The sequence below is a fragment of the Elephantulus edwardii genome, unplaced genomic scaffold (genome assembly GCF_000299155.1).
Source record: "Elephantulus edwardii isolate Elephantulus edwardi_28Jun2011 unplaced genomic scaffold, EleEdw1.0 scaffold00191, whole genome shotgun sequence".
Taxonomy (NCBI): domain Eukaryota; kingdom Metazoa; phylum Chordata; class Mammalia; order Macroscelidea; family Macroscelididae; genus Elephantulus; species Elephantulus edwardii.
This window is the reverse complement of record NW_006399941.1, coordinates 1,538,925-1,551,943: the sequence shown is the minus strand read 5'-3', so window position 1 is coordinate 1,551,943 and position 13,019 is coordinate 1,538,925. Positions and strand designations below refer to the sequence as shown.

At 40.2% G+C, this 13,019-nt stretch overlaps 1 protein-coding gene across 2 annotated transcripts in view; it reads left to right on the top strand.

Annotated features, from left to right (window-relative positions):
• DROSHA (drosha, ribonuclease type III) overlaps positions 1-13,019 on the top strand; it is a 176,475-nt gene that overhangs the window by 76,107 nt on the left and 87,349 nt on the right. For both annotated transcript variants that reach the window (XM_006896787.1, XM_006896786.1), the window contains 3 exons: positions 7,089-7,213; positions 9,079-9,178; positions 11,857-11,964. In XM_006896787.1, coding sequence (XP_006896849.1) covers positions 7,089-7,213; positions 9,079-9,178; positions 11,857-11,964 — 333 coding nt within the window. The remainder of the gene's footprint in view (positions 1-7,088; positions 7,214-9,078; positions 9,179-11,856; positions 11,965-13,019) is intronic.

The window sequence follows — 13,019 nt, the reverse complement described above, 5'->3', positions numbered from 1 at the left end:
AATTATCCATAATTTAATTCTCTACAGATTATTTGCTTTTCTACTCTTTGTAAAATAGAAAGGATTTATATTATTTTGAAACAAAATTAACATCCTGCTATTAAATATTAATATTCTGCATTTGCCGCTACCTTCTGCTCCTTCAACAACATTCACAGCAAAATTAGCATTTTTTCAAACTCGTCTTAAATTTCCTTAGGAGTGCAATTTACAAAAGGCATGTATGCTGATGAAATAATTCCGTCAGGATTGTTTCCAGACCTTTGCTGTAATTAGCACTGCTGTCAATGTATATGTGTGTGAATGTGCTGGTGAAAATATATATACACACTTATATTGTTGTTGTTGTTATGTGCTGTTGAGTCACCTACAACTCATAGTGACCCAAAGTACAAGAGTCCTAGAGCCTGCCCTGTCCTGAGCCGGTCTCACTGACTGTGACACATCAACCCCCATTGCCTCTGTAATACACCCATTAATATCTGTGCATCTTTGCCTGTATAACCATTTCATTTATTCGGAAGAAATTCTGTGTGTGACTTAGTAAATTGAAAGTAGGTACATTTTAAGAGACTTCTGACCTATATGGCACGTTGCTTTATAGAAAGCTATCAAATTTGTAGTCCAACTGGACAAAGTAGAATGGACCAGTTCCTTCATATTAGTTGTATTAGTTTAAAAAAGAAATTACCAATTTGATAGGCATAAAAGTGAGTTGACAAATTTTTATTTTTATTGGCCAGTAATATTTTCTTCTAATTACTTCCTGTTAATATCTTTCATTTTATTCCTTTTATTGTTCCTTATTTTTTCTTGATTCTTTGCCATAATTACTCTGCATATTGAATACTTGATACTACTATTTCTCATTTCTTCTTTTAGTTTCTTAAATTTTATTTTAAGAATTAGCTGCTTGTATTCAATTTTGAAGGTGAAATAAAAAACCGAAACCAAGGAATTGAATGGTAGCTCTCATTCATTGTCATCTAGCCAGGCCCAGTGTATAGTGGCCCAAGGTTTTTCTGAGACCGGTAATTGCATGAGAGGGGACCGCTTGTCTCTGTGTGCCAGAGGCCCGGGTGGGTGCGAGCAGTGCAGTTCCCTGCCAATTAGGTCACTGCAAGTCCTCGGAACCTAGTTTCTCGAAGGAAAAATGCTGTGTTTTTTTTTTATATCAGATAATGATATGTATCGTTTTCATCTAAAATGTTATTGCTCTGTAAATAAGTTCTTCATTGACCTCTTATGGTTGTAAAATTTTGCAGAAATGAAAGAGATAAAACTTCCATTTTAAAAATTTTGTGAAAACAGTTGTCTATTCAAACAAAGCTGCTACTTTTAAAAAGCTGCCAAATTGTTTAGTGGCCTTAATTCATAAAAACAAAAACTCTGGACCAGTTCTTTGTTGCATGACAGTAACATCTGTACAAACAAAATGTGGCTGTTTGCAAGCAATATAACGCAGCCAGAAAGTGCTTCATAAAAATATGTTTGAACATAAAACTTGAAAATAATAGAGCTTTAAAATGTTAAAGGACATAAATCACATGAATAATTTAGAAAGACTTTTTTAAATATGTAAGTTAAAGTATATGAGAATAAGACTGAATTATTTTTTTCTTTGAAGTAACAGATAATACCATTAATGTCACATGCAAGTAAAATTCTGAGAAAGATTATTAAAAAAACAGCTGGATGAGTACATTGACAACAAACTGCCAGAAATTCAGACTGCCTTCAGAAGAGGCCATGGTACAAGGAATTCAGTGCTTTTGTCAGATGGGTCTTGATTGAAAGCAGAGACTATCAGAAGGATGTTGATTTGTGCTTTCCTGACTATGCAAAGGCATCTGACTGTGTGGAGCATGACAAGTCATGGCTAACATTAAGAATGGACATCCCAGCACACTTGATTGTACTCATGCTAAACCTTTCCTTAGACTTAAGAAGCGGCTGTTTGAACAAAATCAGTGAACACCACATAGTTTAAAATCAGGTTTGCACCAGTTTTTTATCTTTCTTTATACCAATTCAATCTGAATGCTGGACAAATCAGTATAGATTGAAGAAGAATGTGGCATTAGAATTAGAGGAAGACTCATCAACTTGTAGAAAGTGAAGAGAACTTGGAGGCCTTACTGTTGAAATTCAAAGACTTCCACCTTCAGTATGGATTACTTCTCACCATCATGAAAACAATGCTCACTACTGGACCCATCAGTCTGTAGTATCATGCGGAATACTTGGAGAAAGGAGTAAAGTTGTCAGTTATTTCATTTTACTTGGTTTCACGATCAGCACCCATGGTAGCAGCAGTCAGATATTCAAAAGATGTGTTGCATTGAGGTAATCTGTTGTCAGGGACTATTTTAAAGGACTAAAGAGTAAAGATACCAGTTTAAAGACTAAGGTGCATCTGAGACAAGCCATGATATTTTCAGTTGCTTTAAATGCATCTGAAAGTTGGACAGTGAATAAGGTAGACTGAAAAAGAATCAAATGCCTTTGAGTTGTGGTGTTGGAGAAGAGTACTGTCTCATGCACTACCAAAAGAATGAACAGGTCTGTCTTGGGGAACAACTAGGGTGCTTCTTCATCTCCAATATTTTGGCGTGTTGTTTGGAAAGACCAGTATGTTGAGAATGAAATCATTCTGGGAAAAGTAGAGAAGACCTTCAGTGAGACAGTTTGATGTAATGACTTAAGCCATTTGAGCTTGAGCATGGTGGAGATGGCGAGGATCCCACAGATTAGGACAAGGTTCTAATCTGTTGTTCTTAGAGTCACTGAGTCATGATCTACTGTATAGCACCTAACAACGGTTGTTGTAAAATAAATCTATTTCCTGCCAGTTTTAGGGCTTTGCCAAAATTCAGAGTGGGGTGATGGTGGCGGGAGATGTGTCTTGGTTGGACCATTTGAATATTCCCTTGCACTAACATTGATATCTTAGCAACAAATCTACGTGTAAGCTCTCTTCCGTGACTTAGTTTTCTTGGGATCCCAGAATCAATTGAGGATTTTGTAAAAAGGTAGGGACAGCTTTATGCTAATCAGGAGGATCTGGGACCAGAATTTCAAAACATTTTCAACTGCTTGACATTCATCTGTTGCTTACTGTTAAGTGAAATTCATTGTGATCATCAGCTAATATTCATTGATTGAGTACTTTTTGAGCCATGTGCTGTAGAAGCTTCTGTTCTTTACGAAGTACCTACTCCCCTGAAAATGTGAGTATATCTGTATAAAAGAAGTCAGTTAGGAATTGCTGAATCAGGGACCTCCCAGTAAAGCCTGTAGTTTTAGTTATAGGAGAGATCACTGAGCCAAGGTGGCCAGACATGCTTGCTGGAGGAGTACCAAAGCAAGGTCTTTGGGCACTGACAGTGCTATGAAGATAATGAGGAAACCAGATTGATCAGGATGAAAGCTTTATGTAGGAGTACTGTCAGCAAGAAATTAGGAGACATAAATTTAGATATAAGACTTTTGAACATGTAAGTTAATGAATCCTTTTTCAGTGTTACCTAAAGATAAGCATTGTACAAATTCCACATAATGCATGGTAGACTTGATAGTACAATTCATCCTCTGTAGTATTTGCTTTGAAAGATTGCCCAATGGTAAAAATATTGAGAAATATATTAAATTTTTAAGCCACTATGATGACATTAAATTATTGCCACAGAACTTAAAAGACTTAATCTTCTGTCTAAAGCATTTACTTGCTTTACTGAGGGGACACCCTTTTCATTAGTCTGATTTTTGTTTTTTAAATTTTTGTGTAAATGATAACGGTAAATGTTGTAGAGTTGTGTCCAAATCTAGACCTTATTTTCCTCCTTTCCACTACCCTGTCCACATAAATTCAGAGACAGCACAAGCGTTTTTGAACATTTCTCTGTCAGTTTGTCTGTTTGTCATGATGTGTATGATGCTATGGGTAAGGAAGCTATGCCTTTTGTATTTCAAGAACCGGCTGGGCCATCTACGGCGGACAGATTTCAGAGAGCTTTTAAGGTGAGGTAAGGCCGATTGTTGTTGCTAATGTTAGGGGCTTTTGAGGTGAGCATGACCCATAGCAACCCAAAGAACGACAGATCTGAGCCCTGTCCTGTTGTGTGCCATCCTCACAGTCTCCGACTTACTCGAACCAATTGCTGCAGTCAGTGTGTCAGTCCACCTGGTAAGCAGATGAAAAGGAAAGAATGATGATCTACTTCTGAAAATTAGCCATTGAAAATCTTAACAGATCACAAGAGAACATTGTCACACTTACTGGCTTTGGACATACCAGGAGGAGGGCTCGTTCCCTGGAGGAGGACATCATGTTTTAGGAAGTAGAGGACCAGCGGGGAAGGGTTGGATTGGCACAGCTGGTGTATCCATCAACGCAAACTCGCCAGCAGTCGTGGGAATGAATTAGGCCTGGGTGGTGGTGTTCATGAGATTAGCATGAGGTGGATCTGCCTATAGTTACACTGTTAATTGTGCTCATGCAAATCCTGTATGTAGACCAAGAAGCAGTTGTTTGAGCAAAACAGGGGGGATACTACATGCTTTCAGATGGTGAAAACTGCGTGCCAGGTTATCCCTTCACTATACTTACTTGCCCTCTATGCTGATAATTAGGAAGCTGGACTAAATGAAGAAGAACATGGCATGAGCATTGGAGGAAGACTCTTGAACAGGCTGTGGTGTATAAATGACATAACTGTGCCTTTATTGGAGATGACGTGGACTTGCTCATGAAGACCAAGAGTTAGGTCGTCAGTATGGATTAGAGCTCAGCATAAATGAGCAAAACCCCGCACAACAGGACCAGTAAGCAACATAATGATGCACAGATCAAAGAGTGAAGTTGTTGAGAATTACATTTTATTATCTATTGGATCTGTAGTCAACACCCCTGGAAGTGACAACCAAGAAACCAGTGGTCCTATTGCAGCATTCAAATCTCTGCAAAAGAAGCAGACATGAGGAGGATTGGCTAACTTAACTCCAGGCTCTGGTGCTTTTAGTCACCTCACATGCACCTGAAAGCTGGAGAATTAGTATGTGAATGGTGGTGTTTGTGAAGACTATTGAATATACCATGGACTGTCAGAAGGATAAACAAATCTGTCTTAGAATGATTGTTAGTGATGCTGCTTAGAAATTTGTTTGGTAAGACTTCGTTCCTGTATTTGGGACATGTTATCCAAAAGGATCAGTACCTGGAGGAAGACATAATGTTTGGTAAAGAAGAGACTCAGTAAAAAAAACCACACCCAAAACCCAAACAAACCACCTACCTTTAACCAAGTGAATTGATCAACGACTATTATAATGGACTCAAACAAGATTGAGTGGTTTCCTTCTATTGAACGTGTGGTCACTATGAGTCATAACCAACTGGACAGTATTTAACAACAATATAAAAATAAAAAAATAGCCTTAGTGGATATATTGTTGTTGTTATTGTTATGTGCTGTCAAGTCACCTGCAACTCATAGCAACCCTATATATAACAGCTCTGAACCCTGCTCTGTCCTGAGCCAGTCTCACTGACTCTGACTCATTACTCCCATTGCTTCACTTACTGTATCAATCCTTTTCATTTGGGGTCTTTCTCTCCTCCATTGTCCCTCTCCTTTTCCAAGCATGATGTTCTTCTCCAAGGACTGGTCCCTCCTGACCACATGCCCAAAATATGAGAGAGAGAGCTTCAGAATCTTAGCCTTCAAAGAGAAACTTGGTTCCACACTAAGACAGACCTATTTGTTTTCTTGTTATGTTCAAGACTCTTCTCCAGCACCACAATTCAAAGACTTCATTTCTTCATCTTTTATCCTTAGTCATTGTCCAGCTCTCTGATGCATAGAAAGTAATTGTGAAGACCATGGCCTGGATCAGGTGCACCTTAGCCTCCTAGGCTGACATCATTGCTTCTCAGTACTCTGGAGAAGTCCCTGACAGCATATTTTCCCAGTGCAATTCACCTTTTGATTTCCTGAGTACTGGTGCGCAAGAGTGTTTGTTCTGGAGTCAAACAACCTGTAAACAACCTCAGTCTCTTCTCCATCTGTCATGGTACTGCCAATTGGCTCAGTGGTGAGAATCTTTGTCTTGAGAATATTGATGTTGAGCTTCAGTCTGTATTGAAGTGGATACATTAAGAGAGGCTTAATCATTAAAAACCCCCTGAAAGCCAAAAGTTGTACAAAGTGGAAACCTAGCAGGACAGAGAGCTCAAATATTTCCCACTGTGTGAGCAGTAGAAAATGGTAAACTGTCCCCTTTCAAAGGGTCAGACAATCTAACTGCATTCAGCTCTTACAGTTGTCCCTGTCCTGTATGTCACTGTGACTTCTAATTCCAATATGTAAGGTTAATGGAACTCAAAATAAGCTGAGAACTGTTGTTGTTGTTATGTGCCGTCGAGTTGTCCGCGACTTATAGAAACCCTATGTACAGCAGCCCTAAACCCTGCTCTATCCTGTGCCAATCTTATTCTCTCTGACACTCCTACCCCCCATTACCCCAGTCACTGAATCAATCCATCTCATTCAGCGTCTTCCTCTCTTGCACTGTCCCTCTACCCTCCCAAGCATGACATCCCTCTTCAAGGACTGATTCTGCCTTGAAACTGAAAACTAGAAGTGGGGGAGGGAAGTGATCTATGCAGTCTGAGTAGAAATAAGCTGTTCATATGAAATAAGAAATGAAGGCAGATAAGCAGACACATTGCCTCCTTGATGTGGAATACTTTCCCTGTGCCTTTGGAGAGGTTAAGGAAAAGTTACATCTGGTTAGGTGTCCTTTGAAAAGCTTAGTTCTTAAAGGTTTCTGTGTGGACTGCAAAAAAAAGAAAAAAGAAAAAATCATTTTCTATTATGCTACATAGCTCAGACTCATTTGCAGGGTTGACATTAAAGTTTTTATATGGTGGTGCTGTGGTGATTAAAGGGGGTTCAGTGATATTTTCCCTGTAGGGACCAGGCTTTCCTAGGAAAAAATCCAATCCATTTCTTCTCTATTTAGGTTAAAGCCAGTGCTTGAAGACTTCTTATGGGAATAAATGGTTTTGATTTTTTTTTTCTTCCTAGAAACCAAGCTCTGTCCGTATTGATCAGCTGGACCGTGAACAGTTCAACCCGGAAGTGATTACTTTTCCCATTATTGTCCATTTTGGGATCCGCCCTGCACAGTTGAGTTATGCAGGAGACCCACAGTAAGCCATTTCTCCGTGTTTGTCTTCGCCACTTTCACCTTCTAACAGCTGAGTTAGCCGAGGAGTACACTTTCCCTCGTAGAACTTAAGGCACGCCAGGAGCCACGTGTCTGAACAGAACAAGTTTTGTTAGCTTCTAAAGACTGATTCTCTCAGCCTACTTGTCCACAGAAAATTATTCTTCCACAGATTTTCGCTGGCAGTTTTGAGCGCCCTGAGTCCCGTCTGTTTTAATCCTCTGGAGACCTTTGCCCTTCCTCAACAGTACACTAACTGCTGCTGCCATGATTGTGTTTTCCGTGCCCTCTAGAAGAGAGGAGCACTGCTAACGTAGCTGGTTTTACACAGAGCACGGTCTGCGAGCGCCTTAGAGCGAGCTCAGGACAAGGTGCACGGTCAGGTGTTGTGTGGGCAGGAGAAGCCATGATCTCCACTCCTTGAGGTGGTATTGTCACTTCGTCTGGTTGTTGTTTTTCAACTGGATGTTGGTGTTTTGGGCTTTTTGTTTCTGAGGAGATGGGGGTATGTGGGACTGCCGAGAACCCCATTATACTCTTCAGGAGTGTGTGAACTCCCCACCGCAGGAAACAAATCAAAGAATCCAGCCGTTTTCAGGCTAGCCTTCATGTTTTTAGAAAGGAGTCACACTGGGGAGAAAAAGGGCAGGGGTGATTTTAAACTCATAAATAACAATTCTGAGTGACATATATTAGAAGAGGCTAAAGGGTTTTGTTCTTTTTTTCCCTCCTTTGGATAAAACTGTGAAGCTGTGATCCAGGCGCGGTGTAAGTACTTCTTTCTTTCATCCATTCTCTTAAACAAAAGCAAAGCTCTCAAAAAGGAGTTCAGCTGAGGGAGCAGTGTCTGCTTGACAGAAGATCTTTTGAAAATCCCTCCTCGTCAGCAGGTTGTTAGGTTGTTAGCACGTGATGAGGCCCCTTTGACTCCGGCGGTGGGACTGTGTGCCGATACAGGACTGCAGGTTCCCCATGGCCAGCGCGACCTGACAGTATCCTTTAGACTCGTCCGCAGCCATCACATATGTGACTGCCTCGCATCTGTGTGTTGTTTTGCTTGTTTTTGGTTTATTTTTTTTTTATCCTCATGATTACAAATTAGGGTACACCATTTGTCTTTTTATTTCCTCCAGTGGAGAAAAGGATAGAGCTATGTATGTATTTGAATATTGACAAAAATGGAATTCTCTGTCCTCACACTCTGCAGCCTTCACTCTGGGCAGTTCAGAAACTGAGAAAAACACACAAACCAAAACAAACCTACAGCCATTTAGTCTGTTCCGACCCAGAGTCCCTCTAGGATAGAGGAGAGAGAGCCTAAAGGATTTTGAAGGGAGGAGATAGCCAAGTAGTGGCTGGTCGGCTTCGACCGTAGATCATTTTTGTTAGCAGATGAGCTTAACCACTGTGCCACCAGGACTCGTAGAGACCAACAATATCTCTGTTAAAATGAACCGTCTTTGATCAAACACCAGAAAGTGCACATTTAAATAAAAGTTGTCACCTTCTAAGAGAACAGTGGAAAAGGGTGCATGTTTCCATTGGTTTGAATGTTTTTGTGTGATTTTGGAATTCTTTCTAGAGTACCAGGTTCATCATATAATGAATTAAGCTTCATTTTCCACCACAATAAGTAATAATCAAGTTAATCATCAGGTTGCAGATGCTTGTCACTCCTTCCACTCACCCCATAAAATCACCTCGTCATCTGAATGTAGGTTTGCTGTTTCATTATGAGTTTTCATAACAGCGTGGTCATGACCAGGCGGTCTCTGGAAACATCTGGCTTTATTGACTCATAGCTTCCCTTTCTCCTTGTCTAAGTTGTCTGGCTCTCCTTACCCTTAGGTATCAGAAGCTGTGGAAGAGTTACGTGAAACTTCGGCACCTCCTGGCAAACAGTCCCAAAGTTAAGCAAACGGACAAACAGAAGCTGGCCCAGAGAGAGGTTGGTAGAGACACAATTCTCAGAATATTAATGATGACCTGCTTTAGAGTTATTTCAGGATTGTTGTACTAGCTCAGTATTGTTGTTGTTGTTGTTGTGTGTTATCAATTCAGAACTGACCCATTGCTGACCCTCGGGCGGGTTTTCAGAGGCAGTTAATCACGGGAGAAGAGATTGCCCATCTTTTTCCCATGGAGCAGCAGCTGGTGGATTTGAACCATGTGTCTTTAGGATTGCAGTGCAACTTCTTATCACTGAGCTACCAAAGCTCTCTAATAGTGCAGTGTTCCTACAGTCAAGTAGAAAAAACTTAAAATTCATCATACTTGACTTTCCTCTACCCATATGCTTGTCCGTTTAGTGAGATGAGCTTATTTATAAGCTTTTATATCACAAGTTCCACATTTTTTACTAGTGAATTGTTGTTGTGTACCGTCAAGTTGGAACTGACTAATAACTGACGCTCCAGAGTTTTCAGATGCATTGCATTGCATAGGAGGAGATTTTGCCCACTTTTTGCTATAGAGCGACTGGTGCGTTCACCCTCATGTCTTGGGGATAACAACACTGCTTCTTCCCACCAAGCCACCAGAGCTCTGATAATATTCATTCCAGAATAATACTGATGTTTTATTTTTTTTTTTAATTGGTACTTTTTTTATTTTAATGAAAGCTTACAGAAACTTTGAATTTCCATTCATTCATTGTTGCACACTCTCCTTGCTGCCCATCCCTCCCCCCAGTTCGCTTTTCTCTTTGAAAAGTAAAAAAAAATTCGTTCATTGTTATACAATCCCCCCTCACTCCCTAGTTCACTCTACCATGCAGCCTTCATTCTGGACTCCTGCCATGACAATAATACCTAATCATATATTCCTCCCAAAGAGTTCTCTCCCTCATCTGTTTCAATGAAGTATATATTATTTATCCCCTCTTAGTTTCCCCCAGTCCTGAAGTCAGTCCCGTTTTACAACAGTGGCACTATGCAGTATTTGTCCATTTGTGACTGAGATATTTCACTCAGTATAATATCTTCCAGGGTCACCATTTTGTATAATATTTCATGAGTTCTTTGTTTTTTAATGCAGCATAGTATTCCATTGTGTGAATACACCACAGCTTCTCTATCCATTCGTTTGTTGATGGGCACCTGGATTGTTTCTAACTCTTTGCTGTTGTGAACAAAGCCACAATAAACATGGATGTGCATATATCTGCTTGGGTGGCATTTATGGTTTCTTTGGGGTAAATTCCCAGTAGTGCAGTTTCTGGGTCAAATGGTATGTCTATTTGCAACTTTTTGAGACAGCACCATACCACCTTCCATAGTGGTTGCACCATTTTACACTCCCAACAATAGTGAATAAGGGTTCCAGTTTCTCTAAAACCTTGCTAGCATTTGATATTTGCTGTTCTGTTAAATTTTGCTGTTCTTACTGGGGTGAGATGATAGCTCATAGTTGTTAAGATTTGCATCTCTCTTAGAGCTAGATGCTTTCATTTTAATTTTAAGAATAAACATTTTGAATATAAACTAGTCTTTTGTTCGGTAAAATTTTACTCTTTGTGGAGATGTTAAGGACAGGCTTTTGATGCTGGGGAAAAGGTGTTTGAACGCCAGCCCTGTCTTCCTGTCTCTTGAGCCAGTCAGCGTCTGCATGCTGAGAGTGCAGACTGCATTGTGCTGTGTGGTGGCCCAGGAAGAAAGGGGGCCGTGTGGCTTTCTCGTTATGTTAACATCTTTAGTGTGGATTTGGCCTGGAGTGGGACTCAGTACCTGGTGGAGGTCTTTGTGTTGGGGCCAGTGGCTGCCAGTAGCATTCTTCTGACTCTCTTAATAAAAAAAAAAAAAAAAATCACACAAGATTTTTGTTGCATTGTGTACGGGCAAATATAAAGTTCCGTTTTATAATCAGTTGCTTAAAGGAGCAGTAAAAACCTCAAACAGTCCGTTGGTGTCCAGTTTGACGGATGCATAGCTGACTCTCCAGTGGGTCTCACAAAGCTGTAACTTGGACAAGAGGAGGTTCCCTGTCTTTCTCTCGAGGTGGCTTTGGATATGCAGAAAGGTGCGGCCTTTGAGTTAGCAGTATAACCGATGCTGCCCCAGACCTCCCTGGGCAGTGAAAGTGTTCCCGATGATGTCTCACCGCAAGAGTTTTGCATTATTGTCTTTTTGATGTGACTTGCCCCAGCTGCAAATGTTTTTACAATGAGAGACTTGAAAATTGGAAGGTAATATTTAAAATAACTTGGGGTGAAGGTTTATTTACTCACTGTCTTTCTTTGATATAAATGCCTACGTAGGACTGGTGATTGTTGACATACATGTAATTTTTATGTGCTGATTTGAGATTTCCCTGAAGACCACATTTTGTGTTTTCTGTTAATTAAAAAAAAAAAATCAGTAAAAGAGTGTGTGTTGTTTGAGCTGGTGAGAATGGCAGATTTGGTTTAGATTTTCTTACCTAGTCACCAATAAGGCTATTCTTACACACCCACGGCTTTGAGTGTCCTGACATTCATTTCAAACAGGATATTTTTAAGTCAGGAAGAAGTTTGAGTACTTCAATGTCAGGATGATGTTAAATGGATCTAGCTTATTTTTATGCTTAAAGTTTGGGTTAATACGATTTTTTCTAATCCTGGCTTATTGATCACAATAAATTCTTTTCTAGGAAGCACTCCAAAAAATAAGGCAGAAGAATACAATGAGGAGAGAAGTGACGGTGGAGCTCAGTAGCCAAGGATTTTGGAAGACTGGCATTCGGTCTGATGTCTGTCAGGTAACGACTTGTCTAAGGACACAGTTATGTTTGTAGTCCCCTTCCTTAAAGCTGCAGCTGGCAGTGAAAGGCTCCTAATTCTGACAAGTTTCTTCTATTGAACAAACTACCTTGAGGCAAAATAGAAGCCCAAATTGGTGTCTGTCTTACGGGTTTTGTTTTGGTTGCTTTTGGGGACTGTTTGGTTTGGTGTGTGACCTGGTGCATGGTGGAGCCTCCTCGGTAATGCTAAATTCATTGTCTTCACTTTGGGTGAAAGCGGATCTATCCTTCACATGTGCCTGCGTCTTTGAAACATATGTCTCAGGGCTTAAACAGAAAAGATAATTCACCAGCTGTTCTGGCAGACTCCTGAAAGCAGTGTGTACAAACTTTCCAAATTAATGACTAAAATTTATGCCGCAGAGAGTTGAAGGAATTATGGAGTAGAAACACTGTAGATTTCATATTTGAGCCAAATGACAATATATTTCCTTGAGTGACCTTAGCTGAGATGATTCACTAATAAGTATGTTGCTTTCTATGTGGGTGGAATTTCTGCATGTTACCCACCATCTTCGAGTTGATTCTGACTTCTGTTAACCCTCTGTCAGGGTTCTGAGGCCATAAATCTTATTGGGAGGAGACTGCCAATCCTTCTCCCAGAGGGTGATTGGTGAATTTGAACTGCCAGTCTTTTTTGTTTTTTGTTTTTGTTTTTGTTTTTGTTTTCAGAAGAGGTCGTGGCTCTAGGGATATTATAGCTAATGTCAGATGGATCTTAGCAGAAAGCAAAAAATACCAGAAGAATGTCTATCTATGCTTCATTGACTATGCAAAGGCTTTTGACTATGTGGATCACAACAAGCTGTGGCTGACTCTGAGAAGAATGGGAACATTTGATTGTGCTGATATGAAACTTATACTTGGACCAAGAGGCAGTTGTAAAAACAGAGCAAGGAGACACTACATGGTTCAAAATCAAGGAAGGGGTTCGTCAGGGATGTATTCTGTCTCCATACCTTTTCAATCTGTACGCAGAACAGATTATACGAGACACTGGGCTATACGAAGAG